The sequence below is a fragment of the Sinocyclocheilus anshuiensis genome, unplaced genomic scaffold (genome assembly GCF_001515605.1).
Source record: "Sinocyclocheilus anshuiensis isolate Anshui unplaced genomic scaffold, SAMN03320099.WGS_v1.1 scaffold700, whole genome shotgun sequence".
NCBI lineage: Eukaryota > Metazoa > Chordata > Actinopteri > Cypriniformes > Cyprinidae > Sinocyclocheilus > Sinocyclocheilus anshuiensis.
In genome coordinates this window covers 35,338-57,498 of record NW_015555756.1, presented here as the reverse complement: position 1 = coordinate 57,498, position 22,161 = coordinate 35,338, and the positions used below count along the sequence as shown (strand labels likewise).

The following is a 22,161-nucleotide window of genomic DNA, read 5'->3' as shown; positions in this document are numbered from 1 at the left end:
ATATTAAAAAGAAATCTATACACTTTGAGATGTAAGAATCTAAGATCTTTAAAAAAAAATGACAAATTATCCAGTGTAACCTATATTTTGGCATCATCCACTGGCTAATAGAAATTAATTCACTTTTCGGAAATTGCTTAATTTCAGTCATCTAATGTTTGAAGAACAGAGAAAATCAGCTTCTTCTAACTCTGTTGGTACAGTGGGCCATTGCACTTAAAATAACTCATAGAATAATAACACTGAAGTTCAGGCTTATTCTGACTTTCATCTACGAAAAATATTGACTTGCTCCCTAGTCCATAACTGGCATTATTGGATAGAAGATATAGTCTCTAGAAATAAATGAGCTTTAAAAAGTGGCAATGTTATTTTTTGACTTTCAATTCACAGATGAATATTTCCTCATATGAAGCCAGGTAGGGCAACACATCCAATTTTCTTTCAACATTTGATGTTTCTTCCATGTATATTCAAAGCAAATCAAACATATAGAATTAAGGTCTCTTTACATTAAAGTTTCATGTCATGCACCAGTTTTTCCATTGTAATGTCAGATCTTATAAAGCCAAGAAAACGTGGACGCTGACAACATGAAGACAAACTTGCACAACAGAGATCCACTGAAATGTCAAATCACTCAAACTATTTATGACAACCCTGTGTATCTTAATTTACTATATGATGTGTAATTAGTCTGGCACATTTTGGTTCAGTCTGCCCTACGGTTTTCTCATCTGTTTGCAGGTATGAAAATCTGTTCCATTTTAGTTCATTGCGAAATGACAGACAACAGTCACTAGTTTGGTTGTCAAGTGAATTTTATTTTTATTGTTTTTTGAGAAACACATGGAAAAACAGCTTTTCCCAAAACAGGGTTGTGCACTAGGCCACACCTGAGACAAATATGGTTTGGAGTGAGAAATGGTATTAAGAAGTTAAAATACGAAAATAATGACGACTAGATAAAATTCTTGAAGTTCACAGTTTATTTATATACTCTTAAAACATCAGAAAACATGTACACAATATCTTCAACTGTTACTTTTTTCAATGGTTTTACAGCATTCTCTGACCTGCAAACAGATAGAAATGATAAAAGTAAAAAATAAGATGCTGAACTGAAAAAGCCAACCACCAAAATAAATAGTTTTTACTCCTTTACACAAACCTCCATCCGTCAGTCAGTCAGTCAGTGTGGTCTACCAAGCATTGTTTTTTCCCCCTCAAGTCTTCGATCTCTACCTGCTAAAGTCATATGTGGAAAGACCAAGATATCTTACAGTATGCCCCTTCTCAGATGTGTAAATATAACTGGACAGTTTAAGATGCAAATGGATATGCAATGCAAGGACATAACCATGATTACAGACAAGAAATAAAAAATAAAAAAAGAGATAATGCTCTTCCACACAAATAAAATCACTGGTTCTCAACATTGAAATAAGATCCAGGCCATTCATCTTCAATTCAGTCAGGCAAAATACATTTTGAACACTTTACATACAAGATCTTCAGCCCTATTTTGCAAATAGTGAAATAAAAGTTCTTTCTATAAAACAGAAAATAAAGTTCAGGCACAACAAATAAATTTAACACACAATAATCCTTAGCAAAACATTTCAGATGAGAGAATGAATACTGGAATCAGAACAAATCACTGAACAACTAAACCAGCCAGAGGCCCATAATTATGATGAACATATTAACACATATGAGAACTGCTGCCTTATACTCCAATGCCTCACTATGCAGCGGGACACCACAGTTGACAAGTGTTTTCATCGAGTTACTTAATGGAACTCATTTTAAAAGAGTTTTGCATTCCACTGCAGCTACATCAAAACTTAGGTTTGCCTCTTGATGTGATATTCCTAAATTGGACAAACATAATGAGCCATACAAAAGATGCTCAGTAATCCATTTAACACATATGCACTCCCAAATTCATGCAAAAACGATGTCGGGGTGGCCAGCGGCTTGGCTGAGTAACAGGAACATTTTCGCCATAATCAGACATATAAAAAGCAGTCTAAGACGCAAACATATGACAACGGCAGGAGGGAGCAAAACAAGTGGAGGAAAAGAAAAAGAAGCTTTGAACAGGGCAAGTAGATTATGGAGGAATTAGCTTGGGAAGCAGATGTTGTAGCTGCGAGGGGTGGGGAAAGAGGACGCACAGATAGGCTGGCAGGTTTCTCCGTGTCTGAGGTGATACTCTCTGCGTTTACAGAGTCGCTGTGCTCTCCCCACAGTGGCACTTGAGGTGACTTCGGCTTACAGGCACCTCCCCCCGTAACAGCAGCGCGACTGGCTGCAAAGCCAAGGCTGGCCAAGAGCCACGCCCAGATCAACAGCCGTCTGCTCAGATCACTGCACTTGGATTAGTTGTCTCAGAACGTCTGAGAAAGATCAGCACCAATTAAGTCCCTTTTTCTACCTGAGCGAGGCACTACCCAGCAGGGTCAACTTTGTTACACAACTTCCACGATAAAAGAAAATTCAAGGATGGCCTAAGTGAAATCCAAGACTTGAGTTAATGTAAGGGAGGCTGGACACATAAGGACTCCGACGTCTAAAAACACTGTAGTGATAGAAAATGCAGCAGGAATCTGAACCTATAACACTTTCTCTGATCATCCAAAAGGAAGCATTAACTCTGCTAAATTAGGGATCCAGACTAAGTAGCAGCCGACCGGCCAGTTTAGTTGGTTTGAGAATGGGTTCAAGCAGACATTTTCACACATGCCTAATTCTTCCGGTGAAAGCTAATCAAGCTCAAAAAACCCACTCTTTTCATGTTTACAGGGACCTTCGACGGCAGACATGGACCAAGAACAACTTCAAGGCAAACAAATATCATTACCACTCAAAAACCCATAAAACCTTTTCCTAGAAACATCCATCATCTGTTTTCATTTATAATAAATGTATGATGATATGACAAGATCATAAGACTGGTTACGTAGGGGAGAACACTAGATACTTGACATGAGAACCGTTTGCTTTCATTTACTCAATTCGATCCCCTTCTCTTGCTTTCTCAACGAAAATAAATTAGTCCTGGTTGCCTTTTCTGGATTACACTCTGGAAGCTGACTGGGTACAGCAAAGTTTGAGAGGTGTCAGAAGGGGTACAGGGCCAACTCGAGTGCCTGTTTTGCCTACCTTACCAAGGCACACCAACCTCACGTCTCAAACTGAGTTAGCAAGGCTCGGACCTCGGGTGTGAGCTGTTTGGCAGCCTTGGCGGCCTCAGTGATGGCTTTACGATACAGGCCCTTTCTCTTCTTGTCAAAGCGAGACTGGAAGTTTTCTAGAAATGGGGCAAGTTGAGTAATGGCCAGGAAGGAAGTGGTGGGTGACCCAAACCAAGATACCCGGGCCTCCTGCCTGACTAAGAGCCCATTATCTTTGCGACTCACTGTGATGGCTAGGATGCGGGCGGGCCACCAAGGGAAGCCAAGGATTTTGGCCCAAACAATGTCCCCTACACAAATTGTCCTGCCATCCAGGGCAACGCACTTCGTGACGTTTTTGGAAAAGACAGCAGCTTTGAGGGATTTACTGAAATTTTTGTCGTCCTTAGGAGCAGAGGGAGATGCAGAGGCAAAAGCGGAGGATGTGCCAGGGGCAGGGGCCGATCGCAAATCACCAGGAGGGGGGAAGTCAAACGTTTCGTTAGAGCTACACTCAGAGTTTGATGACTTTAGGTCATCTGCACTATCGATGCTGCACATGGAGGTACTAGAGGAGTCGGGATGGCTGGGGTTAAGGGTCATGTAGACCACTAGGTTACCAGCCTTGCTCCCACGCGTCTCCCGCTTTTCCTCCCGCCCCTCCTGTTCCTCTGGCTCAGCTTGGGGTTCCCTGTATTCCGGGGCTGGGAGGGGCTCGGGTTGGGCCTGGCTGAGCAGGGACTCGATTGCTTTTTCTGGCCTCTGGGGCTCTACAGCTGTGGCGACTTGGCTTTCAGAGCAGGAGGAGGAGGAGGAACGTGTGGAGGTGCAGCAGGGCAGGGCTGGTTTAGGCAGCGGTAAACGGCCCCCTCCCGGCACTTTCTCCAAGCAAGGCAGCTTACATGAGGAAGAATCGTTCTCTTCGTTACGGTACCTTTGGGGCTTGATGCGCATCCTGGGTGGCAGGGGGTTGGAACCTGGACCTCCTCCACTGATCTGCTGCAGTCGCCTGGTGAAGTGGACCTTTTGGTGGGCTTCCTGGAGGGCAGCAGCCCTGGTTATGGCCTTGGTCTTCCCGCTACTGCCTGTGACTGTCTCTCCATGTCTTCTCTGAGCCTTGGCCATCTTCAGCACCTCTCGTACTTTGGAGTGGTCAACATTTTTGCTCTGAAGCACTTTTTTGGCATTGAGCTGCACTCGAGAGTTGGCCGAGGACGTGGTTGTAGTAGACACCCCCTTCACCATTTTGTTCCCTACAGCTGCACCTTTGACCTGACTATGGCCCAGAGAAGAGGCGGTGGCCGACGACACCCGTACAGCCGAACCCTGCCGTTTGGGCCCATCAGTACCACGGCCCTTCTCGTCAGAACGTGGATCACTACGGGGCCGCTTACCAGCAGCTGCCGCTGCGCTGTCATTACGCCGTCTTTTGGCATCGTCACTTCGGCAGTCTGAAATGGGGCCTCTGCGTGTTTCACGCTTGTCCCCTTGCACCACAGCCCCTTTACATTTATCACACAGAACTTGTCTTGGTCGGAGCTTGATGGCATTCATTATAGAAGTGGGCTCCTCTCTATACAGCCTACGCTTGGGCCGCTTGATTTTGCGTGGTAGAGGCTGAGGTAACGTCTGGTTGTAGGTGTCCCTGATGAACAGTGGAGGTGGATAAGGGGCCCCCTCCTGAAACAAAGGAGGTGGTTTTGAGGTCCATGGGTTAGGTTGAGGGTTGGGACAGGGCTGGGGCACTGCATGAGTCTCAGCAGGGTCCTTCAGAGGGGCATCCGGAGCATCCGCAGGGTCCTTAATGGGGGCATCACTAGGTCCTTGAGTGACATCCTTATCTGTCTCTGACTGGAATACTTCCGTCTTTAGCTGCATAGATTCTGGTTTGTCCTTATACTCTCTTTTGGGGAACACGGTTATAGGAATCCCATAAGGTCCAAACCTGAGGTACAGAAGAAGAGAAACGACAAAGACACTAAGATTAAACTCAATGTGGATGGGGTCTAATCCCTGTTTTCTCAAATCTAAAAAAAAAAAATTCAAGCATGCACTACTATATTACAGCTACTCATATGCAATAGAACAATCAAATATGTGCTTGATTTTTTTTTTTAATCATACAACTGAAGAATTACTGTGAAGTTTTAAAGCAGGAATTATTTTGCATCTGTCACATTATTGCTCTGTTTTTATTTAAATGTCATTTCATCTTGTCATGTTTGTATTCATGAGATAGGAAAGTGATTAACTGACAAAGCAGGGGTACAGATTATTTTCTGCAACAATAGGATATAGGATAACATGCCACTTCAGCTGACTGAAATACATGATAGGATAAAATGCCTCCAACTGTGGTGGCTTTACTTTTCAAAATTACAGTATTCTTTCCTAGTGTAGTATATTTTATTACATTATAATAGTATATATACCTCTACAAAAGGAGGACGAACAGGCAAGTCTAAAAAATTAAATGAAACCATTCTTTGTCTGAAAGCTGTTCTTGTTTGGCCCAAAACATGATATTATAAGTAAAGCGCAATGAAGCAACATTGCTAACAAAACGTTATACTAAAACGTCCTTGGATGTCAAAAACAGACACTTGGGCCTGAAAGAACCATTATCTGTGGCAATCACCCTGTTCACAGTTTTCACTGTATATCCACTGTGGGTCAAGAAGAACTTACTCCACAATCATTTATATTCTGCAGAGTAAAGTACCAACCACCATACAGCTTATTTCAGAAGTGAATTGACACCTTTGCACACACGGTCCGGCTTTAGCTTTAATAGGCACACAAAAAAATGCATGTTCCATCTAATACACTGATACTTATTTGTGTCAAAATCAGATGATATATATTTTTAATCTATTTTGCATACCGTCCTGTAGAATAAGAGTGTGTAAAAAATGTGCCCTGGAAATACTACCCCATAAAAAAGGGTTGAGTTTGTGATCTGTTAACTGGCAGACGAATATAGATTGTACCTAACTTGCAGTTGCTAGCACTTAAGGAGGGAGTGATCTGACAATCCTGAGATATGTTTCTCCCATTAGACATTTCATCCAGAAACTGGGAATGATCTAATGTCGAAAAATGCAAATGAAGATAGCTAGAGTAGAAGCTAAAAATAAACTGGACAGTATGTCTGGCAAACCACTTTAACGCCATGACACTGACTGTTTCAAGTTCACTCCGTGTACTGCGGTGGTTACGTCACAAAGGAACAGTGGGACCTTCAAAAGGAAATTATTCCACACCCAGGACATTAGCTGCTTTTAACCAATTATAGAACGAAGAGCCATCTATCCATCCGTCACCACGTCCATCTTGTGTCACCACTTCAAAACATCAGCAATTACACTAACCCATTAAAGACACAATGGAAATTGACGAAAGGAAGCTTGAGGTTTTCCCCACACCCTCACAGATGCCTTACTCACATGAAACATGAAACATTAGCTGAGGTAGTGACACTTTCTCAATTAAGAACATCTTTTTGCTTCTGTTTGAGATTCAGAGCTGTAATGCATTTCATCATTAACATGTTAAACTCAAAACACCAATGCTGTGGGCCTTATGCCCGGTTCAGACTACATGATTTTAGCCCGATTTTGCCACGATTTGCTTGACGTAGGGTGTCGTGGGGATTCGTAAACGACCATCTTTTCAGCTCGTGTAGTGTGTCATATTGGACAACAACCGATTCCGCCTCTGCGATGCTTCACGACAGAAAGACTAGCATGTTTGATTTTTTTTTCCGTCGCCCACGACGAGTTGTCACATTGGTCACACTGACCAATAGCAGCACAGAAGCTCTTTCATACACAGGTTTCAAACATGCGAAACGAAAGAGAGATGATGGTGCTGCTAGGTGGAATTATGAGATGGAGGAAAGGTTCGTGGAGCTGTGGCAACAGTACTCCTGCCTGTATGATGTGTCATCGAGGGACTACCACGACAGAACAAAGAAAGAAAAATGCTGGCGAACTATAGCGGAAGCGCTTCAGCAATGTTTACACTCTTGTTTTCGGAAGTCAGTCGCTAGTTCTAGGGTGTCGTGGGGATTCGTAAACGACCATCTTTTCAGCTCGTGTAGTGTGTCATATTGGACAACAACCGATTCCGCCTCTGCGATGCTTCACGACAGAAAGACTAGCATGTTTGATTTTTTTTTCCGTCGCCCACGACGAGTTGTCACATTGGTGACACTGACCAATAGCAGCACAGCTCTTTCATACACAGGTTTCAAACATGCGAAACGAAAGAGAGATAATGGTGCTGCTAGGTGGAATTATGAGATGGAGGAAAGGTTCGTGGAGCTGTGGCAACAGTACTCCTGCCTGTATGATGTGTCATCGAGGGACTACCACGACAGAACAGAGAAAGAAAAATGCTGGCGAACTATAGCGGAAGCGCTTCAGCAATGTTTACACTCTTGTTTTCGGAAGTCAGTCGCTAGTTCCGCCTTCTCGATGACATCACGCGTGTCGTTAAAGACGGCACACGATGAATGGTCGGGGAAGCAATGTGTAGTCTGACATGTTTCTTGTCCACGACACGACAAGATTTTAGGAGTCAAAATTATGTAATCTGACACAGTGACTATCGTGACCGACAAAAATATTGTGTAGTCTGAACCCGGCATTAAAGGAAACTAAGACTTAGAACTTAAGTTAAACTTAAGTGGCAGCATCTGTGAAGTACAGAACATGATTTCAACTCATCCCACAGTTTATATAAAAAAATACAAAAAAATACAAAAAAAAACCAGAGGCTTTTTAACCTATAATAATTGTTTAAAATATTAGTCTGCCATCTATGTCAGGGTTTCCCAAATGGGGGATTGCGAACAACTAGCGGGTTTGTGAGGGAACTACAGGGGGGTCCTGCGTTGAGCTAATAATTAATTACATTGAATGTAAAATGAAAGTATAGAGCTTCACGATCGTCGCAATACAGCTTAGCGTGATCATCAAATCAAATGCTGCCATTTAATTAAATAACGTATAGTCTGATGTGTTGCGTTACAAAGTGAAGTGATTCAGTGAATGGCTCAGTTCACAGCGAATGCAGCAAACTCTATCTCTGCATTTGCTGTGAGTTTAAAGTGCAAATGGGAATGCAACGTGCATTAGGTTTACTTTATTTACACATTCGCATATTTTCCGACATTTTTGTGGACATAAGTCTGAAGCATTTCACTTGCATTCCACAAAAATAAAAGCTTGAGAAATTGAAATGTTCATAGCTTCAGGGTTTTGGCATTTGAAAGTGAATTTAAACATAAATATTAGTATTGTAACTTGTGGTGTAAAATAAAGTTATTATTACTAGAATTACTAATAAAGATTAATTTTTATTTTACATTACAATTGTAATTCACAGCAGTAATATTTTTCTTTCAAAAATGTTGAATTCAAAAAAGTAAAAAAAATATATATTTTTTTATTATGTTTGATTGGGTTCTTAAAACACTAATATGAATATAATGTGGACTTAGACACTATCACAACTAAAAAGAAAGTTTAAACTGTTTATCTATTTACTTGCATGTCGTGTGACCATCACTGACCTCACCTCAGAAAACTGAAAACATGCAAATTTGTCATTGAATTATTGAAATATTAACTTAAATCTCAGAGCATTTTTCAAGTAAATATTTATCGCTTAAGGGGTTCGGCTGATTAAAAAAATTTGAGAATCCCTGGTCTGTGTCATTGGTGTCAGGCTAAAGATGATGGGCATCTTTGGAATATGCCCCCACAGCATCATTTCAATCCTGGAATGACTGATTACTTTTGATTTTATGGTTTATCAGCATTGAGAAATTTCTCTAAAAGTGTCCAGGTGATCATTTCCAGGTGATGTAATCACTTCCTAACAATGATGCCACACAGGTTCTTCAGGACACATTCCCTACACAGCAACTTCACAAGAATGTTTCATGTTGATTTATCTCAAATGAGAATTGAATTGAGACTGGAGATCCCACTATAAATTGGGCTCTGCTATGATTCATCCCTGACAACCAGAGAAAATGTGTGAACGAGGGTGCTGAGACAGACAAACTGTGGGAGCAATTTGTAGGGTGTTAATCCCCAGCATAACACTGTTTTCCGGTTATTATGATCATGAATACCTAGTTACAAGTAGTTATATGGGTGACATGAACATTTAAGTAGTGACAGCAGTGTCCTGTAATGACAGACTTCAATGTTTTTGTTTATTCTTGTGTAATGTCATTTTTATGACCTGGATTACTTTGCAAATTTAATCTGTTGCATGTCACTATTTACAGTTTATTCAAATGTTATTTAAAAAAAAATTAAAAGATGGTGGCCGGTCACACCAACCAAAATAAGTATTTTCCCTTGTACAATATAATACAATACAGCTTTTATATACATAATTAATTTAGGAAAATAAAACGAGTAAAACAATAAAATAGAACAGACAAAAACAGTCACAGTAATGGCTTAATTTTTATAAAGAATAAAGCTATAATCTAAACTATAGTGACAGTTTATACCATGAACTAAAAGATGTTTAGGAAAATAAAACGAGTAAAACAATAAAATAGAACAGACAAAAACAGTCACAGTAATGGCTTAATTTTTATAAAGCATAAAGCTATAATCTAAACTATAGTGACAGTTTATACCATGAACTAAAAGATTATTTCTAAACCAATATGTAATGGTGAAGATGCTGTTTATCTTTCTGACAGCCACGAAAGCCAACTTTGGGAAGTATGCTGGATGTACAACTGCAATTTCTTTGCACAAGTACCGTGTTTACCTTTTCGAAAGGTCCATGAGTACCCCAGAGAAGATCTTCTCGCCCAAGCGAAACGACACCACGAGCGCATCGTCGATGATGTGATCCAGCGTGACTCGAACCTCGGAGCCGAGCATCAGGCGCTCAACGGCGCCGGGCTCCGCCGGACACAGAACCGGGTCTTTCGTCTCCGCCGACTCCCTGTCGGGTTCGCTGAGGTCCGTTTTGAAGCTCTGCTGATGAAGAGGATGCGAGCGCACTTCCTCCGCCTCTGCTGCTGACATGAGCGACTGATCCACCTCCGCTGGAAGTTCGGGAGAGTCCTTACTGGAAACAGTAGAAAAGTCACTCATGCAGCTCTGACCCACCGATTCTCCCAGCGAGGTCTCCTCCGCAGCGGACAGGGAGTCCAGGTGATCTGAGGGGTGCGGGATGTCATGGAAAGCATCCTCGCGAGTTTTGAGTTCCGACCCGGGAGCATCGGATGCGGGTTCGGGATCCGGCTGCGTAAAGCCTATGAGTTCACACTCCAAATCGGTAGGATGGCTTGACGCGGGATTGGAGTCGTATTCGACAGCCAGAGACAGTCCAGTTTTGGGCTCCGACGGAACCTGAGCGGGAAGGGAGAGCAGAAGGCAGGGGCTGGATTCGAGAGCACTGACCTCGGTTGCAGCCTCCACCTTCGGCGAGAAGGATTCCTCGTAATCTGTGCACCTGTAGTCCATAAGCACGGGCTGCTCGGCTTTGCCCAGACGGCCCCAGGACCCACCCGTGTGGGTGCGCTCTCCGTCCGCATGGGCAGCGAGGGCTTTTCCCGCGGCTTGAAGGTCCGGCCTTCTGATTTCCATTTGGACCTGGCTGCATTCCTGAACTGCATCCACATCCTCGGGTCGGTGACAAAGCTCCACTTCCGGGACGGAGTGGGCCTCTAGGTCGACCACATGCTCTCCTGGCTCGGGTTCGTAGTCCACCCCGTCCCCCGCTGTTGTTGATGCCGCCGCAGCAGCTCCTGGCTCCGCAGCCACGGCCGCCATTTTCTTTCCGCTTTGCAACTACTACTTGGGCCTGTCCTCCTGATAAGATAAGAGCCCGCCCACTTACAACTACTGGCACTTCCCATTGGCCGCTTCAACATGCGGTTTTCATTGGTTGGCTCATGTTCTTGCCGTTCAAAGGAAATCCCTTGAAACGCTATTGTGATTGGCTTCTATTACGTCAATATACTTTATTATGAAGATACAACTTTGGCGCCACCAGGGGCGATGTTGAGTTGTATATTTACGTCAGGGTTTGTTGGTGTGGTCCATTTTTTATCTTCTTAAACGTTGTTATTGCCAACTAGTGTTGTCATTAACTAAATCTTGAAATTAAAGTTGAAATTAAATTAAATTAAATTAAATATAGATATTAGACGAAAGATTTTAAAACAGAAACGAAAATGAGAAATGTTGATTTTGCAACTAAGTTATTTTTTTTTAAGTTGAATTACTACACATAATAAAAAAAAACGAATACAAATGTACTAAAACGTAAACTAAAATTAAAATGAAATCCGAAATTACAAAAATAAAATCTTTCAAAATATGAATACTATAATAGTATTCCCTCAATGTCACAATGTCATCTGAGTGAAACACTCTCTGAACATTTTTATTAAATGTGTTTTATTCAGAATGGTTCATAGAGTAATGAACTATGAACCATTTGGTTAATGGATAATTTCACTTGTAAAATGTAGCTAGGCTATTTAATGAGCTAAAGGGTGGTAGGCTATTGATTCATAAAATTTTAATGTGCGCCAATGCCATCTAGCTGTCTTTTGCACTTTTTTTGCATATTTGCTAAGCTCATCTTAATCAGCGTCTACATGTCATTGTATAGTCAATGACCTACTGATCATCAGCGCACTGACCTTTCACCTTTCCTCTTGTATGATGATACTTTCTCTTATTCTGTGAAGAGAGCTCAGCTGTAAGGAGTCGCTACAGTGAATTAACTCGGACTTGATTTGAATTTCTCTGAAAATGAAAGTACATCTTGCACATTTTCTGTATATGTTAAGCTTTCAGGTCTGAAGAACAGTTAAACTAATTGGTAAATGTTCTGATTTCATGAAGAAACTACAGGCAATCAAGATTTCTTTGCAAAAGCAATTTGTCACCATATAATGTTTCAACATGACACATGGTGGTATTATAAAAGTTTATGTTTCACTATGTGGTTTTCATTCATTAAACTTTTCTTTTGGAGACTATATTGTGAAGGACACAGTTTAACGAGTGTTTTGCAATCATACCATATAATGTAAGTGAATATGCTCTTCAGGCTGTGTCATTTAGTAAGCAGGGGTTTACCAGTCTGTTTGCTAATATAGCAGCTTTCCTAATCCATTCAATAGAGTGCAATACATTTTTTTTTAAACTGCAGTTAATGCAAAATCCTTTTTTCATTGTATTATGCTGTTGTAGCTACATATTCACAACAAAAGTGAAAAAAAAAATCTTCCTTGCAGCACTATCCCATGATAGACCTAAACTTCACTGATAATAATATCTCATCATCAAATGACATTTTGATGCTTCAGAAGTGCCTGTTCCCACTGTTCCCCAGGAATCAATGTGTGCTTTCAGAGGTGAGAGATGGTTGCAGCTAGCTCTGGAAGTAAAAAAGAGAGCTCATCCTGTTCTGATCCTGCTTTTATCTCTCTTCAGCTCATCATTCTGCTAGATTTGTGTGTCGTAGAGATCTTTGAAGCTGAAATTTATCTGTAAATCTCAATGTAAGACTTGAGAAAAAAATGAAAATGTAAGGCCAAGGGGAAAGGAGGTGATGCAATGAAAGCTGTATTCTATGAGAAACTAGCAGAGGTTTATGTGCTGAAGGGCGTGGGCCTAAACTTACAGACAGACAGTTTTAAGACGGTTCATCTGATTACAGATTTTTAATCGATCCATTTTAAGAATACTCCAGACAAAAATGAAAATTCTTACATCATTTACTCACCCTCATGTGGTTCCAAACATGTATGGCTTTCTACTTCTGCAGAAACACAAAAGAAGAGATTTTAAAGAACATTGGGAATCAAACATCATTGGAGCCCTTTGACTTCCATTCAAAATATCTTCGATGTTCCACAGAAGAAAGTAGAATTTTCCGAAATCTAATTTTTTTGGTAGAAAATTCAAAGTAAAGAATAGCATATCCTGTTTTTTTTCCTCTTAGTTGAGTTTTTTAGATTTATGAAAGATTTGTGTGGGTATGAATCACTATCTACTGGAACATATAGTTCAGTCTGACATAAAGCACTTGCTATCCTTTCAAAAGCAAGGTCAAGGCAGATGGCCTTCAGTACTACCAAGCTTCCGGCACGACAGCTGTAATCTAAAACCTGGTTTGTAGCTGGTTCATTACGAGATAGTCTGCTGCAAAAATGGGAGATATTGCTATATTGCTCCCATTAATCATCTGTTTGTCGTGAATATTGACCATATAGATGGCAAGTGCTATTTCCATTATATTCAATGTTGTGTCACTGTACACACTGTATTGGAAAAGATTTTAAGCATGAATGATTATCCTTCATTGCCCATGTACGGTACATCATTGCTACCCAGGTAAGCCGTGCGGTCATGCACTTGATGACTTGTGCTTTTGTGAGGCCATCGTAAAAGTTTATGGCTTGGTTATGGTGATGGTGTGCCCATAATGTCATGAAAAAAAGAGGCAGAGTTGAAGATCGGTAGGGAATATAAGAGCAGGAAACTTCACCCATCAGTACTTCAGTTCTCAGCTTGCTCTTCCTCTCTGCTCAACAATCAACGCCCAAACCATGGCTTTCAACGGAAAGTGGGAAACCGAATCTCAGGATGGATATGAAGAGTTCTGCAAACTGATTGGTAAGCTGCAACTTTTCAAACAACTGATTTTTGCTCTGTTGATGGTGGAAAGCCACACTCTTAAAAATAAAAGTTCTTAATTTAACACTTACGGTTCCATGAAGAACATTTAACACCCACAGAACCTTTCCACTGCACAAAAGTTTCTTTACAGAAGAAAAAGGTTCTCTAGAATATCAAAATGTTCTTCACACAAAGAAAAACAACCTTTATTTTTTAAGAGTACAGTGGAAGAGTTTGTAATTCAAACGTGAAACGATGATTTATGAATTGCTATAACTTGAGAATTTCTGTCTGCACTTCCATGCACTTAATCCCAGGTTGCTCTAGTTTAGACTGTCCTTGTACTATAAATTGCTTTGGACAAGAAAATGTTGTCCTACATGTTCTGGTGTGTTTGCATCTCATTTGCAAGCAAGTCTTAAGAACCAAAAAAAAATCTATGAATATAAAAATTTCTATAAATTATTAAAATGTTCCTCACACTGAAAAAAAGTTCAATGAAAGGTTCTTTGTGAAGCCCAATATGGTTTTTCTATGGCATCGCTGCAAAAAAAATCCCCATTTGGAATCTTTATTTTTAAGAGGACACATTTCAACATACTCTACTGGTAAAATTATGGAATAATAAAGATTTTTGAATGTTTCTGAAACAATTCTCTTAATGGCAGCATTTATTTGATCAAACGCATAGTAAAAACAGTTATATTGTGAAATATCAATAAATTTTTACAGAATTTCTTTCTATTTTGATACATTTTAAAATGTAATTTACTCCTGTGATGGCACAACCGAATTGTAAGCAGCCATTACTCCAGTCTTCAGTGTCACATGATCCTTTAGAAATCATTCTAATATGCTGATTCGGTCCCGTACACCTCAGGTATCCCTGATGATGTCATCTCAAAGGGCCGTGACTTCAAGCTTGTGACAGAGGTCATCCAGAATGGAGATGATTTCACATGGATCCAGTACTACCCAAATAACCATGTTGTGACCAACAAGTTCATCGTTGGCAAAGAGAGTGACATGGAGACTGTTGGAGGGAAGAAATTTAAGGTAGGACCTCATAACTTTCATGAGAGATCAGACTGAAGCTACTATGACTTCAGTGAGATTCTTAAAGGGGTCATCGGATGCAAAATTCACTTTACAAGTTGTTTGAACATAAATGTGTGTTGAAAGTGTGTACACATCCACCCTATAATGATAAAAATCCACCCAGTGTTTTTTTTTTTTAAATCCCTATTTTAAAATCCCCTTTCTCAAATCAGGCTGTTCTGAGATTCTTGTCAGAATGACCAAGTTCTGCACAGGCCCCTCCCACGATAGTTGATTGACAAGGCCGTCTTACCTTAGACCCGCCCTGAGTGAGCTGTCATCAGACCGCCATTGTGTCGACTCCGGTGCAGGGGAAGACAAGAATGTCTCCGATTAAGATTGAGGTGTTTTGTTGTTGGATGTAAGAATAAATATAGCAGTCGTCATTTACTCCCGACATCTGAGCTGCTGAAGACGCAGAGGATTAACGTTACTTTCGTTTCTGAAGGGAATGCGCCGATCCCAATCTACCTAAATGAGTCTATGTTCTCGTGAATCATTCGTGATCCAGCTTCATCTACAGAATAAGTGAGTATAAGGGTTTTTTATGAATCTTTGCAAATCGCCTTTCCTAATAATGTGCTAGTTGGCCAGTTTCGCAGCTTAAGTTTACAGTCTGCTCGTCACCCCACGGAAGAGAGGGGCGGGGTCAGCAGAGCTCATTAGCATTTAAAGCAACATGGACTAGAATGGCTTGCTGAAAAGAGCTGATTCGAAAGGGTAAAAAAAAAAAAAGGTGTTTTTTACACTACCATTGAGAAATTTTAACCAAAGTATGTTATAGACTTTTCATTAAAACCCTAAATAATCATATCAACTTGTGGAAAATGGGCATCCGATGACCCCTTTAAAGGCTAGTTTGCAAGTGATGAGAACTCACACTTGCATGTCCTCACTAGGGCATAGTCTCCATGGAAGGAGGCAAGCTGGCCATAAGTTTCCCCAAGTACCACCACACATCTGAGATCAGCAGTGGAAAGCTGGTGGAGGTGAGATATCATGATATTTGACTTTGTGAAATGAGTTTCAATGCTTGTACAGTAGCTAAAGTGCTTTTGCTTTGCTTTACAGACCTCCACAGCCACTTGTGCTAGTGGTCCAGTTGTTTTTGTACGTACAAGCAAGAAGATCTAACTGCATTATTGAGATAAATGACCCTGTTCTGCTCTGACCTCTCATTTACTTGAATAAAGTGTACGAGTTAAACTGACTAATGTCTCCTGATCTTTCTACTTCATCCTGCTAATGCATAAAGTGATTCAATGATGAAATCAGCATCCAATAATGTCACATTATAAAGACATAAAATATCTAATCAAATTAGAATGATTGCTGGCTGCCTGACCACCACTGGAGGGAAGTCCACACTTCAATCCTGCATGTACCCTGCAGGCCAGTCTCTAACAAAGACAAAAGCATTCTTTAAAAAAAAAACACTCATGATAACAAAGAAAGCAGGTGGAGGCTTGATTTATCAAGGTACCTTTTTAAGATTAAGGTATTCTTAAGCAACAACTAAAATGAGCATTACAAGTAAATAAAATACTGAGGACAATACTAATAGTACATGGAGAGTGGATGGGTACTTGGTTTTTCAAGGCAATTTTTTAAAGGTTTTTAAAGATTAAGACAATTTTAATTAACAAATAAAATAAAAATACTGAGAGCAACAGTAATACATAAAGGAGGTGTGGCCTGATTTAAGATATTCTTAAGCAATATACAATAAAATACTGAGGGCAACACTAATAAAGATTGAAGGGGAGTTCAATATTCTTAAGAAATAAATAAAAAAAATATTGAGGGTAATACTTTAAATCTTTAAATATGGGGCTTGGTTTTAAGGCATTTTTAAGATTTAAACTTCAATAAATAAATAAAATATAAAAAAATAATTATAATAAAATATAAAAAAATAAATATTTTATATGAATAAATAAAATTAATTAATTACAAAATTTTATCATTAACTGGACAAACACTGTTAATCCTAAATCTCACTGTGTGTATATATATATATATATATATATATAAACAAACTAAATATCCATTTGAAGATTCAGCATGAATAAAATAAATAAATAAAACAAAAGCAGTCGAGGGCACGCTTCAGTTTAGAGGTACCCCCCTCCTGGTAATTAAGTAAAAAGGTGCCAGCCCCTCCCCCTGCCTTGCTTTGCAAACAAAGGTTGTGAAAATGATCTATTACCCAACTGCCCCTTTGCCAGCTCTAAACCCCCCCTCACCCGATTGCTTGTCTCTTCATCATCACACCAACTCAGACATGTGGCCCACCTCCCAGGGCCTGCCCATGTACCCCCCACCAGGCTCCAGCACAAAGGGAGACCCCTCTCTCTGTCTGCTATCCACCCAATCTCTTTAATTAAACGGATAAAAGCCCTAATCCGCAGCAAGCTCCACCCTATCGAGAATTCATTCTTTACATTTTAAATGGATACTTCACCTGAAAATTTTTTTTATTTAGGCCATACCAGACTTTTTTTTCCCAGATGAACACAAATGAAGATTTTAAGAAAAATAATGACTCCATATAATATAGTGTCGATGCCTAAAAAACGGACATGACAGGAATCCAATGACCGCGGTTGATGAATCAATCAAGTCTTCTGAAGCAAGATGATAGATGTATAAGAAATGCTAATATTTAAATTTTTTTTTTAAACTATGGCTTCTCGCAACCAATTTTACAGCCTATAAAATTATATGGCTTCCTAAAAGAACAGAGTTATATAAGGCTCCTCAAGTCAAGAAAGGTTTTTCAAGGTCATTAAAGGGATAGTTCACCCAAAAATGAAAATTGTCATTTACTCACCCTCGTGTCATTACAAACCTGTAAGACTTGCTTTGCTCTTCTTAACAAAGACAGAAAATATTTTGAAGAACGTTGAAACCCAATAGTTTTTGTTCATTGACTACTCCATACAATGGAAGTAAAAGGGAACTTGAAACCGTTAAAAATATGTTAGTCTTCAAAATAATCTTCTTTTGTAAAGAAGACAGGTTTGGAACGATATGGGAGCTAGTAAAAGACCTTTTTCATTTCTGGGTGACTATCCCTTTAAGGTCTAACACGTTAACCCAGCTAAATCATGGCTGTCTCTATTAGTTTTAAGGACTGTATGCAACTACCAACTCAGTTAGTCCAAAAACAGTTATGACCCCCATAGTCATAAAGAAGATCAGTCCCTTCCAATTCTTCTTCTCTGTCTTTTGCACGACACAGATGTTTCCTTAAAACACTCACTTACAGAAAAATCACATTTTGTCCATCACACCAAAACTACTGTAGCTATTGTCGGCTGTTCTTTGAGCCCAAGAGCTTTTATCTGTGAAACGATCAGTGCTGCTCAGTTGGATGCGCTTTATTTGTTTAGTGGTGTTTTAGTGACAGGAAGAACCACCATGTGGGGCAGGAATCTCCCCCATTGTCTTCAGTCCAGCGCGTTACATGCGGGGAGGAAGGGGGAGGGCAGTGGTATTTGGGGTGGAGCCAAACGAACACGACCCCCCCACCTCCCCACCCCACCAAAGACCTTTTCATGCGCAAAGAGTACAGACATTCATATGAAACAACTCGCCCCCGAGCCATGCAAATCCAGCGTCTATTCAAAATGTATGATTCACACATGAACGAAACATTTACCAAGCTTTTGTGTTTTTTCCATTTTATTTCCGGGGGTTTTATCCAATTTACACCTGCTATCCCCTTCCCTACCCAAATACAGGCTTTTAAATAAACCCATAAGATCACTGAATGAGCAGAATCAATGTTCTCTAGTCTAGTAAATGTCTAGAGATTCAGGAGACAATGGTTGCAATGTGCAACATTTTCTTGGTGAAAAAATAAATCACTGCATGTAAGCAGTAATAGCGTGTTAAAACAAACCAAACCAACGAAAAACTAATTCTACATTGTAAAAAAGTAGTGGTACAAAATTAAAATATACAGTCTAAAAAGTAACAAACTAATGATTACATATTGCACACACAGAGGCTTCAACAAGAGAATGACTTGAAATATCAAACAGTGCGTGTCTGTTACAGTGAACACAGTTCTCTACCTATACAAATCACGGGACTTCAACAACTACAACAAATCCTGCGTTCTGGGTAAAAAAGCACTTGAATGTTCTGACCGATCGAGAAGAAGAAACATAAAACGAAAAGACGAGCCCTGCAGAATCAGCACATAAATGGCAATATACTGAGGTAGTTCAAAGTTCAGGACTATAGGAGAAAGATTTTGATCCAAAGTCCAGTAAAGTGGTTGAAAAAGCTTCTCATTCAGCAGGACGTAAAGCAGACACTTTGGTCTCAAGGCCAGTCAACATAAAGGAATTCATTGTGTAGTCTAAGAACCCTCTCAACAACAAAAAAGGACAATAACAAAAGGAAAGAAACGTAACATGTTTGGTTAATCTTATCTTTAGTTTACAATAATAATAATAATAATAATAAAATATTTTGGACCGTCTGCTTAACAGAAACGAGACTAAAATGTTGACCTAAAGGTATGACGCTACAGCTGTAACAGCAGAACCATCTTTTCTAACTAGGTTAAACTAGTTATTAGCATGACCTTGGAGGTAAATGTGAATGACAGTGTAACAGTGAGGTAATCTTTACGAGCCACAGTGTCTGATGGGAAGAGGTACAGCACAATGAAGTCATCTTCATAGCACACGGCAGAACCGCAGGGCGATCATGGCTATTTTTCCCTGGAGGGAGGAGGAGGAACTAGTAAAGCATGGTTTCCTCCAGCATGGAAAAGAGGGGAGCACAGATGCCTCCGTCCCCTGGGGCTTCTCCCTCCATCTGCCTGAGGGAACTGGAACCTCAGCGTAATGTCAACCTTCTCTAAAGACTTCGGCAAGAAACACAGACGAGAACAAAAGAAGCCACTTCGTACAAACATCAGCTGGTTCAATGGTATGTTGTTTGTTCGTATTAAAGAGATCTGTACATCCCTGATATGTGGCATGTCACTGTAAACAAGACCAGAAGGGAGACAGGATTCGTGGTCGTAAAGCCATCGGTGCATATAAAAAGGCAGCAGCATTAAAGGACCGCACAGCAAATCCAGTGTGAAAGTTCAAGGACTTGTTTGAAAATGCTGGTGGGATGGAATGCGGATCAACTTGATTTCTCTTCTTAAGGCTGTGTGCTTAAAAAAGGATCCCCAATTCATAAGCTTGTGACACTGGAAGAAGGTCCCCACTTGGCTAAATAATCTTAAAAAATAGACATCCTCAGTTCATAAAAACCCAAACGCTAAAAAACGAGAGTTCTCAAGTTAATACTATGACCTCAGTTGGATCCACTCGACTGTTGGTTTTCTGTTTGGAAATTCTTCGTCGGCGTCCGAGGCGAAGCCCCTTGGGGGCAGCAGAGAGGGCGGAGGACGGCGGCAGCCCCAGGCTGAGTTTGTCCTCCCTCTCCTGGCGTCACCTGTCGAAGCAGCCCGCTGTGAACGTGTGGTGGGAACTCAAGTAGCCGCTCCCGTAAGTCAGACCGAGGCAGTGGCGCTCGGGCCCCATGTTCACCTGCATGGAGATGGGACCCTGGAGGGGCAAGCCTCGCAGCCCCGATGCCAAGCTGGGGAAAGACGGCATTGAGGCCGAAAGCAGACCGGCCTGGTGGGGCTGCAGATATTCCCGAGAGCCCACCGGTCCCAGGGCCTGGCAGTCGGCCAGCATGTGCAGCTGGGATAACGCCGGCGAGTGCTGGGAGAGCTGCGGGTAACTGCTGGCCTGGAGGAGCAGCTGCTGGGAGCTGGAGGCGGGCTGCCTTTGCAGAGAGGGGGTGGCGGGGCTGTGGGGGACGTGAGCTTGCGGATGGAGGCTCTGACTGGCGGAAGGGGACGATTTGGATTTGTTGGCTTCTTTTACGTCATTGTCGTGAGCGCTGAAAAATGAAACAAAAGAGCAGGGTGAGGTACAGCATGTGTGGTTTACTTCAGGCCACATTATGTTGTTCTATGAATGCGAGCATATACTGTGGTTTGCTCTTACAGTAACATGAGCTGGATGCACTGCGTCAGATGATCCCAGGAGTAGCCCGTGAGCAGGTGGAGGACAGTGGTCCAGCTGGGGGAGATCTGCAGGCAGATTCTGGACGCAGCTATGCAGGCAGCTGCCACCTGAGAAGGCCTGAAGCTCAGGAAGGCATGATCTACAACAAAGATGCACACAAACATGATATGTTATATCCTCAGTGATTTTACCACGGTTAAGAGACTGTTAGGCTTGTTTATTAAACGGCTGCATCATCAATATGCATCAATAACTGATATATAAATTATATCAATTAATAGTAGTGAATTTATTAAGCATACAAATAAAATAAAACCGACATTAACATTTATATTATACATACTTTATATTAAAAATAATAATCTGAATAATTTAAAATTACATTATTATAAATGTACATTATTTCTGCAATTCTTCCACCAAGTATTTAAAAAGTTCATTAGTCAAAAATAAATAAAAACATTAAGCACTGACACTTTGATATTATATATGAATAATTTAATAAATGTAACGGGTATATGTAAATTGACTTTTTTATATTATTGTACATTATTATAATAACACCTGTTTTTTTAAATAATATTTTTGTTCAGCAAGGCGAAATCAAATTGATAAAAAATGAGACATTTTTTATAAGATTCAAATAAATGCTGTGCTTTGAACTTCATATACATCGAAGAATCCTGTAATAAATACATCACTTTTTCCACAATTAAGCAATTAAGCAGCACAACTTTTTTCAACATTGATAATAATAAGAACATTTCGAGCACCAAATCAGTATATTAGAATGATTTCTGAAGGATCATGTGACACAGAAGACTGGAGTAATGATGCTGAAAATTCAGCTTTATATATTAAAAAAAATTTAAAATAGAAAAGAGTTATTTTATACTGAAATGTTGCTGATAATAGCTAAAAAATGTATTGCCTTGAAATGGAAATCAGACATTGATGTGCCAAGTGGACTGTGGTTATCGTAAGTTTGCAACTGTGTACCATTAGAGAAGATCACATATTAATTGAGAGGGAGAGGTGAATTATTTGATCAAATCTGGAAACCATTTTTGAATTCTATAAAAACATTACCACATGATTTGATAATGTTAATTTCTTAATCGGTTTATATTGTAAAACCCCCCCCCCCCC

At 40.4% G+C, this 22,161-nt stretch overlaps 3 protein-coding genes across 3 annotated transcripts in view; 1 reads left to right on the top strand and 2 right to left on the bottom strand.

Moving 5' to 3' along the window:
* Positions 1-976: 976 nt before the first annotated feature.
* On the bottom strand, positions 977-11,076 carry LOC107673828 (PWWP domain-containing protein 2A-like). The gene is made up of 2 exons (XM_016467632.1): positions 9,984-11,076; positions 977-5,124 (listed from the first exon to the last, which is right to left on the bottom strand). Exons 1-2 carry the CDS (start codon positions 10,994-10,996, stop codon positions 3,189-3,191), a joined length of 2,949 nt encoding a protein of 982 aa, XP_016323118.1. The 5' UTR covers positions 10,997-11,076; the 3' UTR covers positions 977-3,188.
* Positions 11,077-13,755: 2,679 nt separating this feature from the next.
* Positions 13,756-16,119, top strand: LOC107673806 (gastrotropin-like). Its single transcript, XM_016467594.1, has 4 exons — positions 13,756-13,858; positions 14,742-14,917; positions 15,859-15,948; positions 16,031-16,119. Exons 1-4 carry the CDS (start codon positions 13,792-13,794, stop codon positions 16,091-16,093), a joined length of 396 nt encoding a protein of 131 aa, XP_016323080.1. The 5' UTR covers positions 13,756-13,791; the 3' UTR covers positions 16,094-16,119.
* A 2,466-nt stretch (positions 16,120-18,585) lies between these two features.
* Positions 18,586-22,161, bottom strand: part of LOC107673791 (cyclin-J-like) — a 20,766-nt gene continuing 17,190 nt past the window's right edge. The window contains exons 5-6 of the mRNA XM_016467578.1: positions 20,992-21,169; positions 18,586-20,884 (exon numbers count right to left, since the gene is read on the bottom strand). Coding sequence (XP_016323064.1) covers positions 20,425-20,884; positions 20,992-21,169 — 638 coding nt within the window. The 3' untranslated portion in view covers positions 18,586-20,424. The remainder of the gene's footprint in view (positions 20,885-20,991; positions 21,170-22,161) is intronic.

Coding starts and splice junctions, on each gene's coding strand:
- LOC107673828 (XM_016467632.1), bottom strand. CDS start 10,996: ATGGCGGCCGTGGCTGCGGAGCCAGGAGCTGCTGCGGCGGCATCAACA. Junction 5,125..9,983: donor CTCATGGACCTTTCGAAAAG/GTAAACACGGTA, acceptor TCTGTACCTCAG/GTTTGGACCTTATGGGATTC.
- LOC107673806 (XM_016467594.1), top strand. CDS start 13,792: ATGGCTTTCAACGGAAAGTGGGAAACCGAATCTCAGGATGGATATGAA. Junction 14,918..15,858: donor TTGGAGGGAAGAAATTTAAG/GTAGGACCTCAT, acceptor TGTCCTCACTAG/GGCATAGTCTCCATGGAAGG. Junction 15,949..16,030: donor GCAGTGGAAAGCTGGTGGAG/GTGAGATATCAT, acceptor TTTGCTTTACAG/ACCTCCACAGCCACTTGTGC.